Here is a 19,390-nt window from a genome sequence, read left to right on the forward strand (position 1 = left end):
AGAAAGGAGTACTCCAAGCAGCACCTCCCCAGATGTGGCAACAGTACTCCATCTCAAAACGTATCCAACTCTTGTATATGTAGAAGACTGTGTTTGCAGTGAGGTACAAGGTTCCTTCAATAAGTTAACAGACTTTTTTGTACAGGCATTTAAAATTATTGTAGACTCTTGAAAATTCAAAATGTTATTGTTATACGTCTTATGAGATGACTGACCGATTTTTATCATTTCAGGTTCAAATGAACAACTACAGCAAAAATTGGAATGCACCTTACGAAAGCTCGATTCTCACAGTTAATGAATTTCAAAAATGCAATCTAGATGTGAGGACACTTTAAAAGAATGATATAAAATAAAATTCTGTTTCAAACTTGGAAAAATGCCAGAGAAACGTATGGAATGTTTCAGACTGCTTCTGGGCCATCTTGCATCAGTTTTGGAGTGGCATAAGAGATTCAAGGAAAGCAGGCAGTCTTTGAAGGCTAATGAGGTATGGGAGGAGTAAGGAAGTCAGAATACCAGCGTTGATAGTCTAAATAAAGAATTTCATGGATAAGGACTGTCATGTGTCTATAGAGATAATAATAGCACAGTTTGATGTCAGTGTGGGAACTGTACACACAATTATTCGTGAGGAACTGAAGATGCAGAAGATTTGCACAAAGTTTGTCCCAAGAGTGCTCCATCATTGTCACAGATTATTTGACCAAGATGGGCATCAAGACACTTCCTCACCCTCCCTATAGTCCAGACCTTGCTCCCTGTGACTTTTGATTATTCCCTAAGCTCAAGGAAAACCTTAGAAGCTGTCGTTATGAGACAATTAAGATGAAAGACGTTGTAACAAGGGCCCACTCAAGAGGATGCCCATCGGGCTTTCCAGAAGTTGTTGTTTCAAGTCAAGCCTGACGAAGTATTTGTTTTTGACAATAAATCAGAAAGGTGCATGCATATGCAAGGAAGAAGAGAGTATCTATTACCCCCTAACCCTTGCATTGCAGCCGAAGGAGATTACTTCTGGAAGCTTTTTTAACCATCTTGAAGAGCCGGACATGTTTTAAGAGAGACGCTTCACAAGACAGACAAAGATGGTGTATGTTTTTATATATATTTTTATTCACTCCCAGGCATTTCGTCAAAGCAGAAGTGAATGACGACCTGTGGCAGGTTGTTTATCTGTCTCCATTTTGAGACTGTCGCTTCCTTATCGGGAGACTTGTTTAACTCATCCAGTCTCTTCGACGACTCCAATCCAACTCAACAATGCTTGAGCAAACCAGAACACATGACATGCAACACGTCATATCCATTCAGATACTTTCCTGTGGAAACTGACCAGGTCACCGAGTTTGACATGTTTGACAACCTGTCACCACATTGCGTTCAAATCGCTGTTTCCACAAAACTCTAGATAGATAGATAGACAGCTAGCTAGATAAACAAATACATCGATATATACACATATAAACAGATCGATAGACAATAAATAATTTACTACTTCTGCTCAGTGACTCTCTAACAAGATTTCTGAGTTTGACAAAATGCATTTGAAGAAGGTCAGAGGTTACATCAGCTGAAACTTTATGAAAATAACCTCCAAGATGAGAACAGTACTCTGAATAATCAAATTAATACAGATTATTAATCCTCATCTCAAAAATTCTGGAACACAATATCAAATCGGTAAAGAAAAAATGTGTTTTCAAGGATTGACTTAAAAAAATAAATCAAAATTTTTCTTCTGGTTAAAATTGCGAAGATTTACTTTATTGAATAATATTCTTATCGATTGATCCAATAGAAATCCGCCATCAATTTTTTCTTTATCCTAAAATACTAATTAAATCCTTTTCTTCTAATAATTTCTTCCCTTGAACTGCTAGACTTTGGAATTCCCTCCCTGTTCCCTGCTTCCTTGACTGTACACTAACATGGAGAAGTTAAGAATACTGTGAACAGACATCTCGTTTCTTAACTCCCTACATATTTCCTTGTTTACATAAGTGGCTACTATTTCGGATCATGTTTAACGTGGAACCGGGGAGTTGAGCAGCAAGATGTTTGTTCACATTACATTCAAACTTCTGCAGGTTAGTACAGTCAGGGAAGTAGGAAACAGGGAGGGAATTTCAAAGTCTTTCAATCAGAGAAGAAACTATTAGAGTAGAAGGCATTCTGGCATCTAGGGACCTCAACAGTGAATGGGTGGGATTTTGCTGCTTGTCGGGTTAATCAGGAATATGTACATTTGAGCAATTCGTGATCATTAAAAAATTATTTTAAAATACTAATTAAACACTTTTTCTTTTATTTTCTAGGTAAGTTCGTGTAGATCTTTTTGGTCATAATGGACTCGAACAGTAAGTAAATTTGTTTTGAATCATGTATATTTGTTTCGTTTTTTTGTTTTTTTGTTTTTGAAGAAATTCATTGGCTGTTAGCTTGTCGATCATTGTTGAATCATGTTTTGAAAATGTTTGTTTTGTAATCAAATATTTTGTACATTTTGAACATAATGGGGCATCCCAGTATGCTTATAGAACAACTTTCTAACTTTTGACCTCAATTCAAGTTGGCAATATCCCAAGCAAAAGTGGATTCAATAAGACTCACATATGCTGCTATCTAATCCTTCCGTGCATATACGTAAGAGTTCATTTCCTTATTATAGTATCAAAATGACACTTATCGACTCAAGAGTCCTAATTGCAGATTGATTGATAGAAAAAAACAACTCTCCTTCAATCAAGCAATATGTATGTGTTGCGTTGTTGAATCTATATATAATTTTCTTTAACCAGTTTTATTAAACGTTTAACCACTCTGATGACGGGTGATACCCAGAAACACGTGTTCATGGATAACTTTTATGTCCATAAAAATATTTAATAAATATTTAAAATAAAAAAATATTTAAGTATTTAATAAATAATAATAATAATAATAATAATGATAATAATAATAATAATGATGATAATAATAATAATAATAATGATAATAATAATAATAATAAAAACCATAATAATCATTATAAAAATAATAATAATAATAATAATGATAATAACAATAATAATAATAATAAAAACCATAATAATAATAATAATATAATAATAATAATAATGATAATAATAAAAACCATAATAATAATAATAATAATAATAATAATAATAATAATAATAAAAAATAATAATACTAAAGTAATAATTATAATAACAACCATAATAATAATAATAATAATAATGATAATAAAAAATAATAATACTAAAGTAATAATTATAATAGCAGCCATAATAATAATAATAATAATGATAATAAAAAAATAATAATAAAATAATAATAATAATAATAAAAACCATAATAATAATAATAAAAATAATAATAATAATGATAATAAAAAATAATAATAATAATAATAATAAAATAATAATAATAATAATAATAATAATAATAATAATAATATGTCCTCAAAAAAGGGGCAATGCAAATAAACAAAGGGCATAAAACTCCTTCACCACTTACATAAGCGAAACAATTAAATACAACAGAATCAATAAAAAATAAATAAATAAATAAATAAATAGAAAACAATAAATTAAAAAAAAAATTTTTTAACTCGATACTTTCGCCATAATACGGCATTCGTTCTATGGTCTTCACTACTTAAAAACTTTCCAGTTTTTTTTTTTTTTTTTTTTTACAAGGAGAATATATAGAAATTGGGATTTAACTATAAATAAAATTTTCATAGCATTATCAGATTTTATCTTTTTCTTTTTAAAGAAAAAAGTTATTTATATTGGTTTATTTAAATCAATTTCAAAATGTAGGCAACCATTTTTGAATATTTATAAACTTTATAGAAATTTATTCGGCTGATGAGGATTTAATCGTTGGATATAAAATGTTAAAAATCACCGAATAAAAAAAAACAAAAATAAATAATTACTTCTAGTAGCGAGACCTGTGGAAATTCTACAGCGGCATCTTTCATGTGTAATACATTACTGTTGGACATTATGTGGACGCTCGGTGTGAATAGAGACCCCACATATATTATTGTAGCCCTTTTGTTAAAACTGTAAAAATATTTATCTAAGTAATATGGTTAATGTAGTGTCAGATTATATATGGTTTATCTCCAATATCCTTATAGGAGTCTGTGACATATTTCCATTGTATGGATTCTTGGCGTGAATGGAGACCCCACGATATCATTATACCATCTTCAGACAGAACATTATTCTTTGCATCTCCACTACTTTTGGATTACTATTTTGAAATAATAATATAGGGATGATGCATCAATGCCACCGTTCAAACTTAAGAGACAAATGATACCCCCTGTAGGGGAAGCTGCGTTTGTAATTGTGAGGCAAGGGTTGCTCATTCCCAACCACACCTCTTCTGAATCGGCACTGTTTGAGTCTAGTAGCAAGGAGAAGTACAGGACGACTGGAAACAATGCCGAGATAAGCAGAGAGCACATACAGCACCTGAAAGTCCCAAATGGTCACCCATTTAGTACTGACCAGGTTCAACGTTGCTTAACTTCGGCAGTTCAACAGGAACCAGCATGTTAACGTGATTATGCTGTACAATGATGCATACTCATCATAAAATACTTAAATTTAGATGAATAGAGCTGTGTTCGATTAGGAAACTAGTTGGCTCTTAGACTGTAATGATTGAAACCTTGGCATATTGATATAAACTGCATAAAATCATAGATTCTTTTTTTTTATATCTGCTCTACTTATAATAGTGAGAACTTTTGAGTTCAATACATACTAGTGTGGGGACGATTCATTGGAATTGAGAACTGGAAAAAAATCAGAACTTTTTAGTCTATCAGAATTGGAAAAAATATAGTGTCAATTTTCTGATGCCAAAAACAATTCTTTTAATTATTTTTTGTTTGTTTTTGTGTAAAACTTAATTTATTACTGTTGGTAATAATCAAATAAATGATAATTGCTTATTGATTTTAAACTACAAGTAAAACTAAAATCTATAGATTAAGCCCCCACCCCACAAGTGCACTTTTATGTTTGCGAAAATATATGCACAAATTTCATGGGTTTTTACGGCGATCAGAAAATTATTACGGTGATCAGAAAATTTTTACAGTGATCAGAAAATTCACAAAAAAACAAAACCAAATTCTATAGCTACATATTTATAGATATTAAAAGAATTTTGTATCAGAATTGGGAATTTAGAACAGAATCAGTAATTGTATCAGAATTGGGAATTTAGAACAGAATCAGTAATTGTATCAGAATTGGGAATTTAGAACAGAATCAGTAATTGTATCAAATTGGGAATTTAGAACAGAATCAGTAATTGTATCAGAATCGGGAATTTAGAACAGAATCAGTAATTGTATCAGAATCGGGAATTTAGAACAGAATCAGTAATTGTATCAGAATTGGGAATTTAGAACAGAATCAGTAATTGTATCAGAATTGGGAATTTAGAACAGAATCAGTAATTGTATCAGAATCGGGAATTTAGAACAGAATGAGTAATTGTATCAGAATCGGGAATTTAGAACAGAATCAGTAATTGTATTGAAATCGGTAAAAAATATTGGGATCGTCCCATCACTAATACACACTACTTATACACTGTAATACATACTGACAAATTTGATAATCTCCTTCACGTATACTGGCATGGTTACCCGGCATTTCCCGGAGCCATAAAAAAACTAAATAAAACTTAAATAGTATGTGCAATATCTTTATTGTAAAATTTCTTTTTTTTCTCTCTTTCTATTCCTATCTCTCCACCCTCTCCCCACTCTCTCTCTCTCTCTCTCTCTCTCTCTCTCTCTCTCTCTCTCTCTCTCTCTCCACACACATTCATCCTTCCAACACATCATGTTTTATTGTTAGAATGTGTTGGTTTTAATTGTTCTTTTTTTCTTCAGTTATAAATAAGGCGACATTCGCCTCCTTTTAAAAACGCAATTGTTGATCTATAGATTGCGTTGTGTGTCAGCAGGGCTGCAACGAATGTCGCAGCCTACTTGGTTGCCATCTTCACTCCATCCTGTCTCGTTTGTCAACTTCTCCACCTGCTGTGCCATGAAGAAGATAGGGAAAGATAAAGACCAGCCGACGACATCTTCTTGAGAACATAATCCAATCTGACTTCTTGTTTTGCGACCATTTCCCTGCACCCTACCCCTAACTCAGCAGCAGGTTTTGGAAACAATTTTATGTTCTTAGAAAGTCACCTTCCTACTTCATCCACTTTTCCATTGTATTATCTATTTTTTCTTTTGGAGTTTTTCTTGTTCTTATCTATGAGACGGAAATGAACTAAGGTTATTTTTAAATACTTTGCTCAGTAGAAAGATTGGAGCTCTCTAAATTTGGGAGTTAAAAATAAATTACTTCCTTTCTTCTAAACTAATTCAGGCCAAATAATCACTCAATCTAATTGTCTGCATAAATAATGGTCTATTATTATGCCATGTGTTCTTCAGAATTGTCTGATCTATTCCCTGCTTCTTTTGTTCTAGCTCGTTTGACTTGTTAGTCTAGTGGTCTTCACCAATTCACTGTTTTTATACCTCATCATAGTACAGCTTCCTATTCCAGTAGCTTATTTCCAATAATCACAGATTTGTGGAACTCTTTTCCTTCTGACTGTTTTCCTCCTACTTTTAACCTTGGTCTTTTCAAGACTTAAAGTCAATAGGTATCTCTTGTCTTTTGTGATAATCATCTTTCATTCTTCTTCCAACTCTTTACATTAAATGGCTTCACGCTTTGTCTGGAACGATTTCCCTCGTGAAGCTTGTTTATTTTTAAATTTTTGTTTCAAAAACCCAACAGAAAGAAGTTAAATCTTTGTTCTATGGTTATCTTTTTAGTTTTTCTTTTCGACTGCAACTGATGTTGGAAGAACTGACGACAAACGCATCAATCCATTGGATTGAAGTAATAAAAAAACGTGCACAAACGATGCGTAGCTGAAGTTGTTTCTCCAGGGTGCAAGCCTGGGCATTGGTATGGAGAAGTTGAGCTACCCAAGCATCAACATACCCCTCTCTGAGTGTACTCCAGAGGAATGGTGGGACTAGTATGTCTGGGACCAGCTCGACCGCAGTAGCTGCCAGAGATAGTAGGAAGTATCACACTAATCTGCCTGCGGGGCTACACTCCAAATTTTCTGTACGGGTTGTTTCCCCTGGCCTTTGCTGAGCCAACAGCAAACCACAAGGCAGTGGCACACCTCAAACAATTTAACTTGCGTGCTTAAGCAAGGAACCGGGGTATAGCAATGTGGAGCCACTTGTGAGAGATTAGGAGCTTGTTGAGGACCAGTGACACTCCTCCACCCTCAGAGGGTGCAGCAGCCGAGTGACAAAGGGTGCTACCTCTTCCAGAGCACCCTATACACCTAACAATCAATTAAATAATAATATTTAAATGCATAATGAATGGGAGATTTCACAACCATCTATGGCAACACTCGAGGAGCATTAATGATCATGACCTTTGATTGTCTTCCAAGCTGAAGCACATATCACAATAGGGAAAAATGTGGTTACTTTTAATACATCTAAAATTAAGCTTCTCTCTTTTCACTGCTAACACTCTAATCTTCGTTTTGACTCAGTTGAAATGAATAGCTCTCATCTTGATGAAGCTTTCTGCTTAGAAAAGTTTCTAGAACTGACCTTCACTCCAAACCTGAAATAGAAGACTTGCACCAAATCGCTGGTAAAATGGTCAGATCATTCTACCACTTCAGAAGGTATCTCACTCTTGACGCAATACTTTATCTGCATAAGAATAAAAAATGTCCTAAGATTAAATAGTGTTGCTACATCTGAGGTGTTGTTCAGAGGTCCTTTCCTGCAGTGACAGAGTACAAACTCGACTTCGAAATCTAGCGAGTAATGTTCTATTTTTCATTCTTTGACCTCTTTCTCACAAAAGAGTAATTGCTAGTCTTTCTTCACTCTATCAGTATTTTTATGGCAAGTGCTCGACTGAGCTTCAATATATGGTTCCCTTTGTAAAACATTTGCAGCAAAAACTCGTTTACCTACAAACATCAACAAATTCCTTTTCTCTGTCTGTGTGCTTAGAACTAAACAGAACTTCCATGAACGAAGTTTTTCCCCCCTAAAACTGCCTATACGTGGCCCACGGTACCACAGTGCTGCTTCTCGGCTGGCTATAACATTGACATTTTCAAATCCAATATAAACAAATTTTTATTGACCCCATTCTCTTAAATAGTCATTTTAAAAACGGTTACAATCATCAATATTAATTCCCTCAGAGTTTCGCCGTCTACCTGTTTAATTCGGTAATCCTTATCCTCGAGTGGCCTTTGGACCTTGATAAGTGATTATTCGTGTGTAAAAAAAAGAAAAAAGACCCGAAGCATATAATTTTTAAATAAAACGTACATCCAAAGAAGCCGGAGAATACATCGGCCGGAATATAGTAGAAATATAAAGATTAGAGATAATAATCTGTGAGTTTTTTTTATCTTTTCTTCAGAGGAAGATTAGAGCTCTCTAATGTGAAGAATTAGAAATCGCATACATCTATTCATTCTATAGTAAAACCATTACATTCGTTGGGACATGTATCGTCAAGTGGACAAAGTAATACACAAATGTAATATATATAGATTTTATTTCTATAAAAGTAAGAATGTGTGTAAGAGGACATTTCTCAACCTATATACTCAACAGATATTTGATCTACAGACTTGAAATTTGGTATATAGGGTATTCAGACATGTAGAAAAATTTTGATTGGTTTTCTTCCGATAACATAGGGCTGCTAAGGAGTCAAAATTGAAAAATTATTACTTGGGGTTATCGGATTTTGATCTGTTTGTCAACAGTTTCACAAGGTTTTACAACCACTTTTTAAAGGTCGTGGTAAATTGGTCTAATGGTTATCATACTTGACTCTGTCATACTTGACTAGATTTTGGTTTCGATCTCAGCTTTAGTATTATTTTTTTTACTTACAAGAAATGAACTATTTATAAAAAAAAAACATAATACTCACATGCATATGTTTCGGTTTCTTTTCGTTTTTACTTCATATTTTTTAAAGGAATTTAACATTACATTTAATACCAGGCAACGCCGGGTACATCCTCTAGTATCTCTATAAATTATTTACTAAAAATAAAAAAAAATAGATTTTTCTAATTAAGAATTGACTCACATCAACCCTCTACTTTCCAGGGCGTAAAATTTGAGTCCTGAGGTTTTAACTTACTAAGCATATAGGTAAACCCGATAATATCTACATCCAAAGCGATATTTTCTACACCTACCCTTAACCCTGATTGATTTGATTATTTCATCTCTCTCTAAAATCAATACTGAGTTTAAAAGTGAAAATGTTGGCTATTCCACTTGGCCCATCCCTTATTCCCATACGATTTAAGCAAACAAATATACTAGGTGTATAAAATTCCACGTTTCACGATTCCTACCCGAAATCAAATTGTAAGTTATCAAATATTTTAAGGAAAACAGGAACACAGAACATACACAAAACATACAAGTATTTAATTATATAAACAAATAATAACTTTTATAATTAAGCCTCTCGCACCAAACTTATAGATTTTAAAGAAATCACAATCGATAATTGTATCGGAATCAGGAAAAATATTGGAATTGTCACATCACTACAAAATATAAAAGTAAGCACAGCTTGGATTTGACATTGCTCTAACCTCTATCGTGTGTGTTATTTTGCAGTCAGATCACAAAGCAGAAGTAACAGCACTTATTTACAAAAAAAAAATCAGGTTTTTATAATTATTACAGAAGTCCTTTGTAAACCCATATGCACTAAATATTGCGAGCCAATGCTTTAGCCTCCTATAAGGCAAATTCAATAAATTCACAGTTGTATATCACAAAAGATGTAAATTTGAACTTGATTTGCAAATTCCATCCTTAGCATTTTTACCAAATTTATAACAGACATCGTTTTGTTTGTGCTTCATGTGAAAATGGAGAGAAAAAAAAAGGATTATCTAGGTGGCAGCCATTTTTTTTTACAGGCAAAAAACCGATACACTAAATTTGTATCTGAATATCGATGTGAAACTCATGCATAATCAAATCTGTACGATTTTTTTTTATTATATTTATTCATTCAATTATTATCATATATATTTTTGATTTATTCAATTATTATTGTAATATAATTTTTTGTTTGTTTTGTTTTCAATTCTGTTGAATAAATTTGAATAGCCATGTTTTAAAATGGGAACAAAATTAAATAAAATCATTTGATTCCATTTTTGCAAATAATATATTTCATATTTAAAATGATATATTTCATATTTAAAATAATATATTTCATATTTAAAATAATATATTTCATATTTAAAATGATATATTTCATATTTAAAATGATATATTTCATATTTAAAATGATATATTTCATATTTAAAATAATATATTTCATATTCAAAATAATATATTTCATATTTAAAATGATATATTTCATATTTAAAATAATATATTTCATATTTAAAATGATATATTTCATATTTAAAATAATATATTTCGTATTTAAAATAATATATTTCATATTTAAAATGATATATTTCATATTTAAAATGATATATTTCATATTTAAAATGATATATTTCATATTTAAAATGATATATTTCATATTTAAAATGATATATTTCATATTTAAAATGATATATTTCATATTTAAAATGATATATTTCATATTCAAAATAATATATTTCATATTCAAAATAATATATTTCATATTTAAAATGATATCCTTTTTTCACTTTTTATATTTTTTTCCAGCATTATTCTTCTCAAAAACTATAGTTTGCAATCTTTTGTGCTAACCAGCAAGTCTATAATTTTTTTTTTTTTTGGGGGGGGGGCCTAATTACTTTCCTCGGTGGGTGTAACGTACAATATTTCCTTGTATAAATTCTTCTTTTTAATCTATTAAAGAAAAATGATTTTAAAGATCGGATTTTTTCAATGTTCAATACTTATCAGATGAATTTCTGTACAAAACATATCTAAGAACACTGCCAGACATATAAATTAGCTTTGTGTAAAATTTGCAAAAGATAGGCCCAGCCGTTTCGGAACATATGAGGAAGTATGTACGTATGCCCGGGTGTTTGGAGGTGTGTGTTGAGCAAAAATAAAAAGTGGTAGTAGGAAGGCAGGCTCGAACCCGTACCGTGAAGTAGGAAAAGAACGGTAAAAAACGTGACGTCTTTGCTGTTACGACCACCGCCAAACCGGAAGTGACGTAGGTTTAAATTAAGACTAGACAATCGAAAAGAGGGGATGACTTTTGAAAATATCGGCGATGTAGAAAAATGCCCAGTTGAAGATGAAGATATTAATGTTTTTAGCCAATATTTCGGTATTTGTCGTCTGAAGGGTTGAGCTTCAAAACGATGCTGATCTTGGGAAAATCCGTCGCCTCTGTCGAAAGTTTTAGGCAGACATGCAAATATACATACATACACTTATATATTGGTAGCTCAAATTTTCGACCCAGAACAATTAAAAAGCTTGCCCTGTATGTAAAATTTCAAATGTTTAGACCAGAAATTGTCTGAGTAATTTGGTAGAGACCACAGAGATCATTTTTTAAATTGACTCATATTATGACCTCTTAACATTTATTGTTTTGGGCTGAAATCAAGTTATTAAGTTAGATCCATGTCCAAGCAACCTATATCTAAAATTTCAAGTGTTTATACCGAAAATTGGCGGAGGAGTTTAGTAGAGTTCTCAAAGGTCAAATCGCTGAACTTTCACCCCTTATCAGCCAAATTTATAGCCAAAAAGGAATTACAAAGATTTTCCCAAATCTCAATACTCTGTATATCAAACACTTTCACTTCATATATATATATATATATATATATATATATATATATATATATATATATATATATATATATATATATATATATATTTATATATATATATATATATATATATATATTTACATATATATATATATATATATTTACATATATATATATATATATATATATATATATTTACATATATATATATATATATATATATATATATATGAATATATCTATACTCGTAGCCAAATTAAATATTGAAATGCTCATATCTTTTGTTCTATGGGACGAAACTACATGAAAATTTGCAGGCTTTTTGAAGATTATAATACTATTCTAAAAATTTTATGACAATTGCTAAAACGAACCAGTATTTTCAAGCCAATCAAATCTGCCCAAATCTACCTACATTTGTATATAAAGCCAGCTTTAGTTTTACTACTTCTGGGATATATATATATATATATATATATATATATATATATATATATATATATATATATATATATATATATAACAAATGTATGATTTACATACTTTACAAGTTCATTATATTCAAATTCAAATAGTTTAACAGAGACTACGAGTTTATAAAAATATTTTTGGAAATGGAACAAGTTCTTGCATAAGAAATGAAAAAAAAGCATTGGTTTACATTATTAATTCGAACAAAATTGAAGATTATCAATCGAAAATGCATGTGGGAAGGAATTGAAAGTCTTTGTAATAATGAGTCACCAGGAATATCATGAGGTGTTAATACCAAGAGTGAAGTGGAGGGGGGAGAGACAAATAGAAAGCAGGGGAGATGAGATAGGAAGAGAGAGATAGAAATAGGTAGAGATGAGATAGATAGATAGATAGATAGATGAGATGAGATGGAAAGAAAATACAGAAAATTGCTAATTAGGGATACTCTCGTTTTATATATATTTCCTTTAGCCTATCTGTCTGTGTGCTTGTCTGTCTGTCCGTTCTACCTTTTCTCAGAAATTACTTATCTTTTTTATGAATCTTTGTTATGATAAGGTGTAGCGAAATAAGTATTATGGTATCCGTTCGATTCACGGTTAGAGATTAATAGGAGTTAGTCACCACAATATCATATTTACTTTCATTTCTCTCAGAAACTACTGGTTCGATCTGACTAAAATGTTGCATGAAACTTTGTCATGGTAAAATGCAGCGAACTAAGTATTATGGTGTCCGTTCGATGGATTAATAGGGATTATTGCAGATTAGTCATGCAATACAACAGTTACTCTCACTTTTTCTTAGAAACTACTGAGACAATCTGGTTGAAATTTTATGGGCATTTGTTATACTAAGGTGCAGTGAATTAAGTATTATGAGATCCATTTAATGCACAAATATGGATTAATACAGATTAGTCACCGCAAGATCACATTTACTCTAAAAGTTTCATATAAAGCACTCATTATAAGTCAACCGGGTTATAATTTTTGCTTTTTTGTAATGGGCAACAAGTCTATTTTTTATATTTAACCGGCTTTGCAAACTCACTTTTTTCTTGCTCAAATAATGTAGTCCGAGCTCAATAGGTGACTCAATGGGTGGGTCTCTCTCTCTCTCTCTCTCTCTCTCTCTCTCTCTCTCTCTCTCTCTCTTAATGTAGTGTTCTATGTGAGGTTTTATGCATTTTTTGCACAAATATTGTAAATATAAATAATTTTAAAAAATGACCCAAAATAAAAACTTTCACTGTTAGGGTTTCCTTTGAGGAGTTTTAAAAAAACACCCCTGTCATTAATGGTTAATGAGTTTGCTGCTACGAGGCTAATGGACTATTTCTTTCTCCTCAAGTTGAAATGAAGGGTGTGGGAACGACCATTATAACAGGACATGGAAATTGATTAATATAGACGGAAACGAAAAAAAAAAAAAAAAATGGAGCAGAGAAGAGGAAGTCTCATTTTGCTAATCTTTTTTGCAGGTAATTCTATCTTTAACCACCTCCCATGATACGCATAGCAATAAGAGGAATCTTTTTGATTTTTAATCAATCAGCCATCTTTTTTTTTTTTTTTGGTACTGACTTATTTTATTTAAAAAATTCTCATATTTCTTCCGTCTGTTCTTCGAACATATATATTTTTCTCCCTGCACAATGATGTTTCCGATTTCTACAGAAAAAAGGCACGCATTACTTTTTCTAAGAACTAAATTCTTTGATAATGTCACCACGAACAAGTTCTGACATTGTATCGTCATCATCATCATCTTCTGAAGTAAAACCTGGGTCTTTTTGGACTTGTGGGCCGGCGCCAAGTCCTGCTGCCACACCCAGGGTCTGCCAGCGGCCACCTAATTGTACAAGGGAATCACCACATCCAGGTACACTTTGGTGTTGACTTTCAAGTCGACTTCAAAGATGTGAGGTGGCATGATGTGGCCCTCACTTGAAACCACACCAAAGACCATAATCGTGGCCGGAAACTTCATTGAGCTGTGCCTTCAAGCGTTGAACCATCCATATTTGCATTTTGAGGGTGCTGGCAATGGTCCTGTTGTCATAACTTGGATCAGTAGAGAGCATGAGTTCTACAGTGGCACATCTCTGATCTCGCTCGTTGAACATGTGTCATTTTCCGATATGATAGAAGACTTCTATTGGGATTTGCACACAACTGGCCAACTAGTAGATGGTTTGCAACAAAAGAAGAATACTGGTTTTCATCAAACGGAAATGGAATCATGTCGTTTTTTATAGGGCAGCAATTTATCGTTCTACCCTGTATCATCATCGTTATCATCGTGATTGTCATCATCATCATCGTCATCATCATCATCAACAACAGCAACAACGAGACCCCATAGAAATTCCACAGCGTTTTCTCTATCAAACTGTATATAATATTTATTTTGAAATAATAAATGTCTCTCAGATTTACACATCTCAAAAAGAGAAGGCAAAGCCTGGAAGGGTGGACCTCTTAGAACTGCACAGGAACAGTTTCATTCGGCAAACAACAGGGAAAAGGTCATTACAAGAATGGTCTAGGCTCTGTTGATTTTAGAATTTGTTACTGAATGAAGTAAGATTTATTTAAAACAAAAATGTCGTCCTTCTCATCATCGGCATAACTTCATTTCTGTCCGCGGATCAAAATACTGCAAGCTTCTTCCCAGCTGGCTTCAACATATTCAATCGTATTCAAGTCCAATATAAACAAATTTTTGCTGAACTGTCCTCTTAAATAATAGGATTCTGCGAAACTTCTACCATCACTACTCTCACGGATTTGTCTCATTGCCCACTTGGCACTCATTAATCCTTACCTTCGAGAAGCTTTTGGACTTTAATAAGTGGGGACTCCTTTGTGAAAAATAAACGCTCTTAGAGTTGTCATAACCTGAATTACTTGACGTAAACAAAAACAATTACTAATATTAAATGTTCTTGTGTCATACTGGATTGGTTTAAATGTCAGATGTTTAAGGGCAAGAAAAAAAAAGAAAGAAAAAAAAAAAGAAGACTCCTGTGAGTGGAAGTGGTGAGAATACACAAAGTCAATGGCCTTGTGCCAGACTGGTGCAGCTGCAAATGAAAAATATGACAACCTGGGCCCAACTCTTTTCCTGATCTATATTAATGATCTTCCAAATCACATCCTTACATCATTTGTAGACATTTATGCTGACGACACTACCATTTATGGTAGCACATCTATAACAGTAAACGACCAAGTTCTCTCCGATTCTCTCTCCTCTGATCTTGAGCACGTAGTACAATGGGGAAAGGAGTGGCTGGTTACTTTTAATGCATCTAAAACCTTCTCTTTTTACATCATCAACATTCTGATCCACATCTGGCATCAATTGAAATGAATGGCTCTCGTCTTCTGGAGGCCTCAAGTTTTGACAAGCTTCTGGGCTTCACCATTACTCCTGATCTTAAATGGAACACGTACATCAAATCTGTTGCCAAGGCTGCTGGAAAAATGGTGGGATCTTTCTATCGATCTGGTAGATATCTCACTGCTGATGCAATTCTCTATCTATATAAGAGCCAGGTACGTCCAAGGATGGAATACTGTTGCCACATCTGGGCAGGAGCTGCTAGAAAGGACTTGTCCTGCCTTGATAGAGTTCAAAATAGACTTCGTATCCTCGTAGGAGATGTCGTTTTCTCTTCCCTGCAACCTCTATCTCACAGAAGAGATGTTGTGAGTTTGTCTCTGATGTATCGTTATTTTCATGGCAAGTGCTCGACTGAGCTTCAATCTATGGTCCCTCATTACTAAACTTTCACAAGAAACACTCGTTTAGCTGAAAACACTATCAATAATTCCCCCCACACTTTATCTGTGCCTAAACCTAAACGTAGATTCCATGAACAAAGCTTCTTTCTTAGAACTGCACGCCTGTGGAATTGTCTTCCGTTTTCCTGCTTTCCGGCTGACTACAATATGGTTGGGTTCAAGTCTAACGTAAATAAGTTCTTGATGAGCCATTCCATATAAGTTATCAAATTTACCGAATTTTCATTACTAATGATTACTATATTGTCCAATTTCTACTGTACACTCTTTAACCCTTATCCTTGAGTGGCCTCTTGGCCTTGATAATATGGTGATGCCTGTGTAAAAAAAAATGATATTAAACTTTAAAACAGGATAAGAACATAAACGTCACAGCGAAAAGATTGAAACAGAAACGCAGGTGTAGAAGGGATGCAGAAAATTTTCAACTTGGGTTAACAAAGAAAACTTACATATTATAGACTAAAAAAACAATTTGTTTAAGTTAGAAAAAGTTTCCTTTTGGTCTGCCATGCCGTAAGTTTGAAAGAGATGATTCGTTAGTTTATCATGCTTAAGTTTCAAAGAGATCGTTTTTTAATCCGTTATGCTTACTTTGAAAGAAATGTTTTGTTAGTTTGTCATGCTTAAATTTAAAGTAGAATTTTGCATTAGTCTGTCATGCTTAAGTTGAAAGAAATGTCCGTTAGTTTTTCATGCTTAGATGTGAAAGAGATTTTTTGTTAAGCTATCAAGCTTAAGTTTCAAGTAGATTTTTCATTTGTTATATGTAATTTTAGAATGTTATTTTCGCTGGTCTATCACGTTGAAATTAAATAGAAAAAGACATTTGATTCAACTCGGTCTGTCACAACAAGGTTTAAAATAGCATTTTTTATTGTATTTGTTTGTTTGTTTGTTTGTTTGTTTGTTTGTTTGTTGTTATCCTCATTTTTATGGATGTCGTTGTTTCACCATGTTTCGACCAACTCATCCTCTGGCCTTCTTCAGTTGATTAACCACGACGGGATAGGTATGCTGAGTCTTGTAACTGTATCCCCAACCTTGATCGTCCTTAAGGACCCATGGCGCAGTGAATAGAGGCGTTTTTACTGCTCCAGATGAGCATTGCCTGAGGATAGCGGTTCCAATCCTACTCAAAACACGCCAGAGGATTATTTAGACAAAACGTGGTGAGACAACAACTATGGAAGGCAGTAATTACTGGTAATACAGTTACAAGATTCAGGATTCCTATCTCATCACGGTTAATCACCTGAAGAAGGCCAGGGGATGAGTTGGTCGAAATGTCGTAAAGCAACAACAACTATGAAGATGAGGATAAAAGTCCACAAACAAATAAATAAATACACAAATTATTCATCTCAACGGATTCCAATAAAAAGAAATATTCTTAAGCATTTTTGTTGGTCTGTCACAACAAAGTTGAAAAGAGCATTTTTGTTGGTCTGTCACAACAAAGTTGAAAAGAGCATTTTTGTTGGTCTGTCACAACAAAGTTGAAAAGAGCATTTTTGTTGGTCTGTCACAACAAATTGAAAAGAGCATTTTTTTGGTCTGTCACAACAAAGTTTAAAAGAGCATTTTTGTTTCTCTCTCACAGTACCATTTTCAGTGAATGGGCGCGTGTTAATAATATTGATTGCAGTTTATAATTAATTTATATTTTTTCGTTATATATGACTTTTTTTTTTAGTTTTCACAAAACTTTCGTATTCATATTCATATTTATATTAATTTTGTTAATCATGTGTATTTCTATGGCCATTTGTAGTTCGATTCATTTTTATTGATTTGTATTTTAATTGGATATTTTGCAATGGAACCTATTTTAGTTTAAGGAAAAAACGATGTAAATACAACACACACACACACACACACACACATATATATATAATATTGTTTTTCGATAGTTTTTCTATTTATTTGGTTGGATCGATTTTCTCATTTAAAATTCATTTTCGGTTGTAACTATTTTTACATAAGTTTTTTTTTTCTTCATTTTTTTTCCTGTTTTGATTTAAAATTCTTCCGCTTTTTTCTTCATTCTATTTATGAGTTTTGTTTTATTATTTCCTTCGTTTATGTTTTTTTTCTGTCATTTTTGTGTTTATTTTCCAATATTTTGTAATTTACTTCCCGTCATTTTGCTTGCAACATCCTCTTTCTCACCTTTCTTGTTCGATTTTGATTTCTTAAAAAAACATGAAAATTTTTAATATTTTAATACGCATTGTATATCTGCTCCAATGTGGATATTTTAAAATAGATGAAGTAAATAGATAACTCTTCTAACCTTTCGGGACTTTTGAGATGAGGATTGATTATTTGTGCTATTTGGATTCTTCGGACTACTATTCTCATCTTGAGTGTTATTTTAACAACATTTCCGCAGATGGAACCTTCTACCTTTTACAGATGTATCTGTCGGACTCTGAAATCTGCACGGAATTTTGAATAGGACTACATCTAACCCACGGGGGTCGCATGCCCTCGTTCCATCAGCCATTACTGTGTAGAAACCCTAAGTAATTCACAATTGTATTTTATGTGTCGCTCGCACTGAGGATTGAACCTTTACTCTCCAGTATACCATAAATCCTTTCAAAATTTCATGCAGATTCTTGAGTTCAACAAGATACACTTTCTTCAAGTCGGAGGTTACATCGACCGAAACGTTGTGGAAATAACACTCAAGATGAAAACAGTAGTCCAAAGAATCCAAATAACACAAAGATACCTTTTCGTTTGCATGTAATATCAAGGGAGATAATTCAATGTATTTATCCTCTTTTTCTCTCTCGTCTTATTGCTCTAAATCTAATGAAGAAGAACCTGTACGTCCTTCAAAACGAAGACATACTAAGGAGCGTACTATAACTATAAGTGTATTTACATGTACAATTTGCATATGAACATAATGGAAGTAGTTCTGCATTTCTAGTTTCTTCGTAAAGAAGCTGAGTACACGTTTTCTAACATGTTATACAAAGAAATTTATTTGTAAGCGTAAAAGTATTAATATATATTTGAATAATAGCTTAGTGGATAAAATGTGTAGCTGAAACCATTAAGGTTGATGCTCAACTCTTTTCTAGATGATGTTGCATATGTTGTGCTTATTGTACATATTCTTATAACATTTTTTGATGGTATAAATATATATATATATATATATATATATATATATATATATATATACAGGGTGTCCACAAAGTCTGGCTACATTA

General features: G+C 32.6%; 1 protein-coding gene across 4 annotated transcripts in view; it reads left to right on the forward strand.

The window, feature by feature from the left end:
* Positions 1-19,390, forward strand: part of LOC145241299 (uncharacterized) — a 548,760-nt gene that overhangs the window by 77,337 nt on the left and 452,033 nt on the right. Inside the window, exon 2 of one of the 4 annotated variants that reach the window (XM_080104049.1) lies at positions 2,319-2,992. The exons of the other annotated variants lie outside the window; for them this stretch is intronic. Coding sequence (XP_079960175.1) covers positions 2,319-2,348 — 30 coding nt within the window. The 3' untranslated portion in view covers positions 2,349-2,992. Of the gene's footprint in view, positions 1-2,318; positions 2,993-19,390 lie in introns of those variants that run through there. 4 annotated transcript variants of the gene reach the window in all.

The sequence above is a fragment of the Euprymna scolopes genome, chromosome 20 (assembly GCF_053919585.1).
Source record: "Euprymna scolopes isolate OS-2025 chromosome 20, ASM5391958v1, whole genome shotgun sequence".
Lineage (NCBI taxonomy): Eukaryota > Metazoa > Mollusca > Cephalopoda > Sepiida > Sepiolidae > Euprymna > Euprymna scolopes.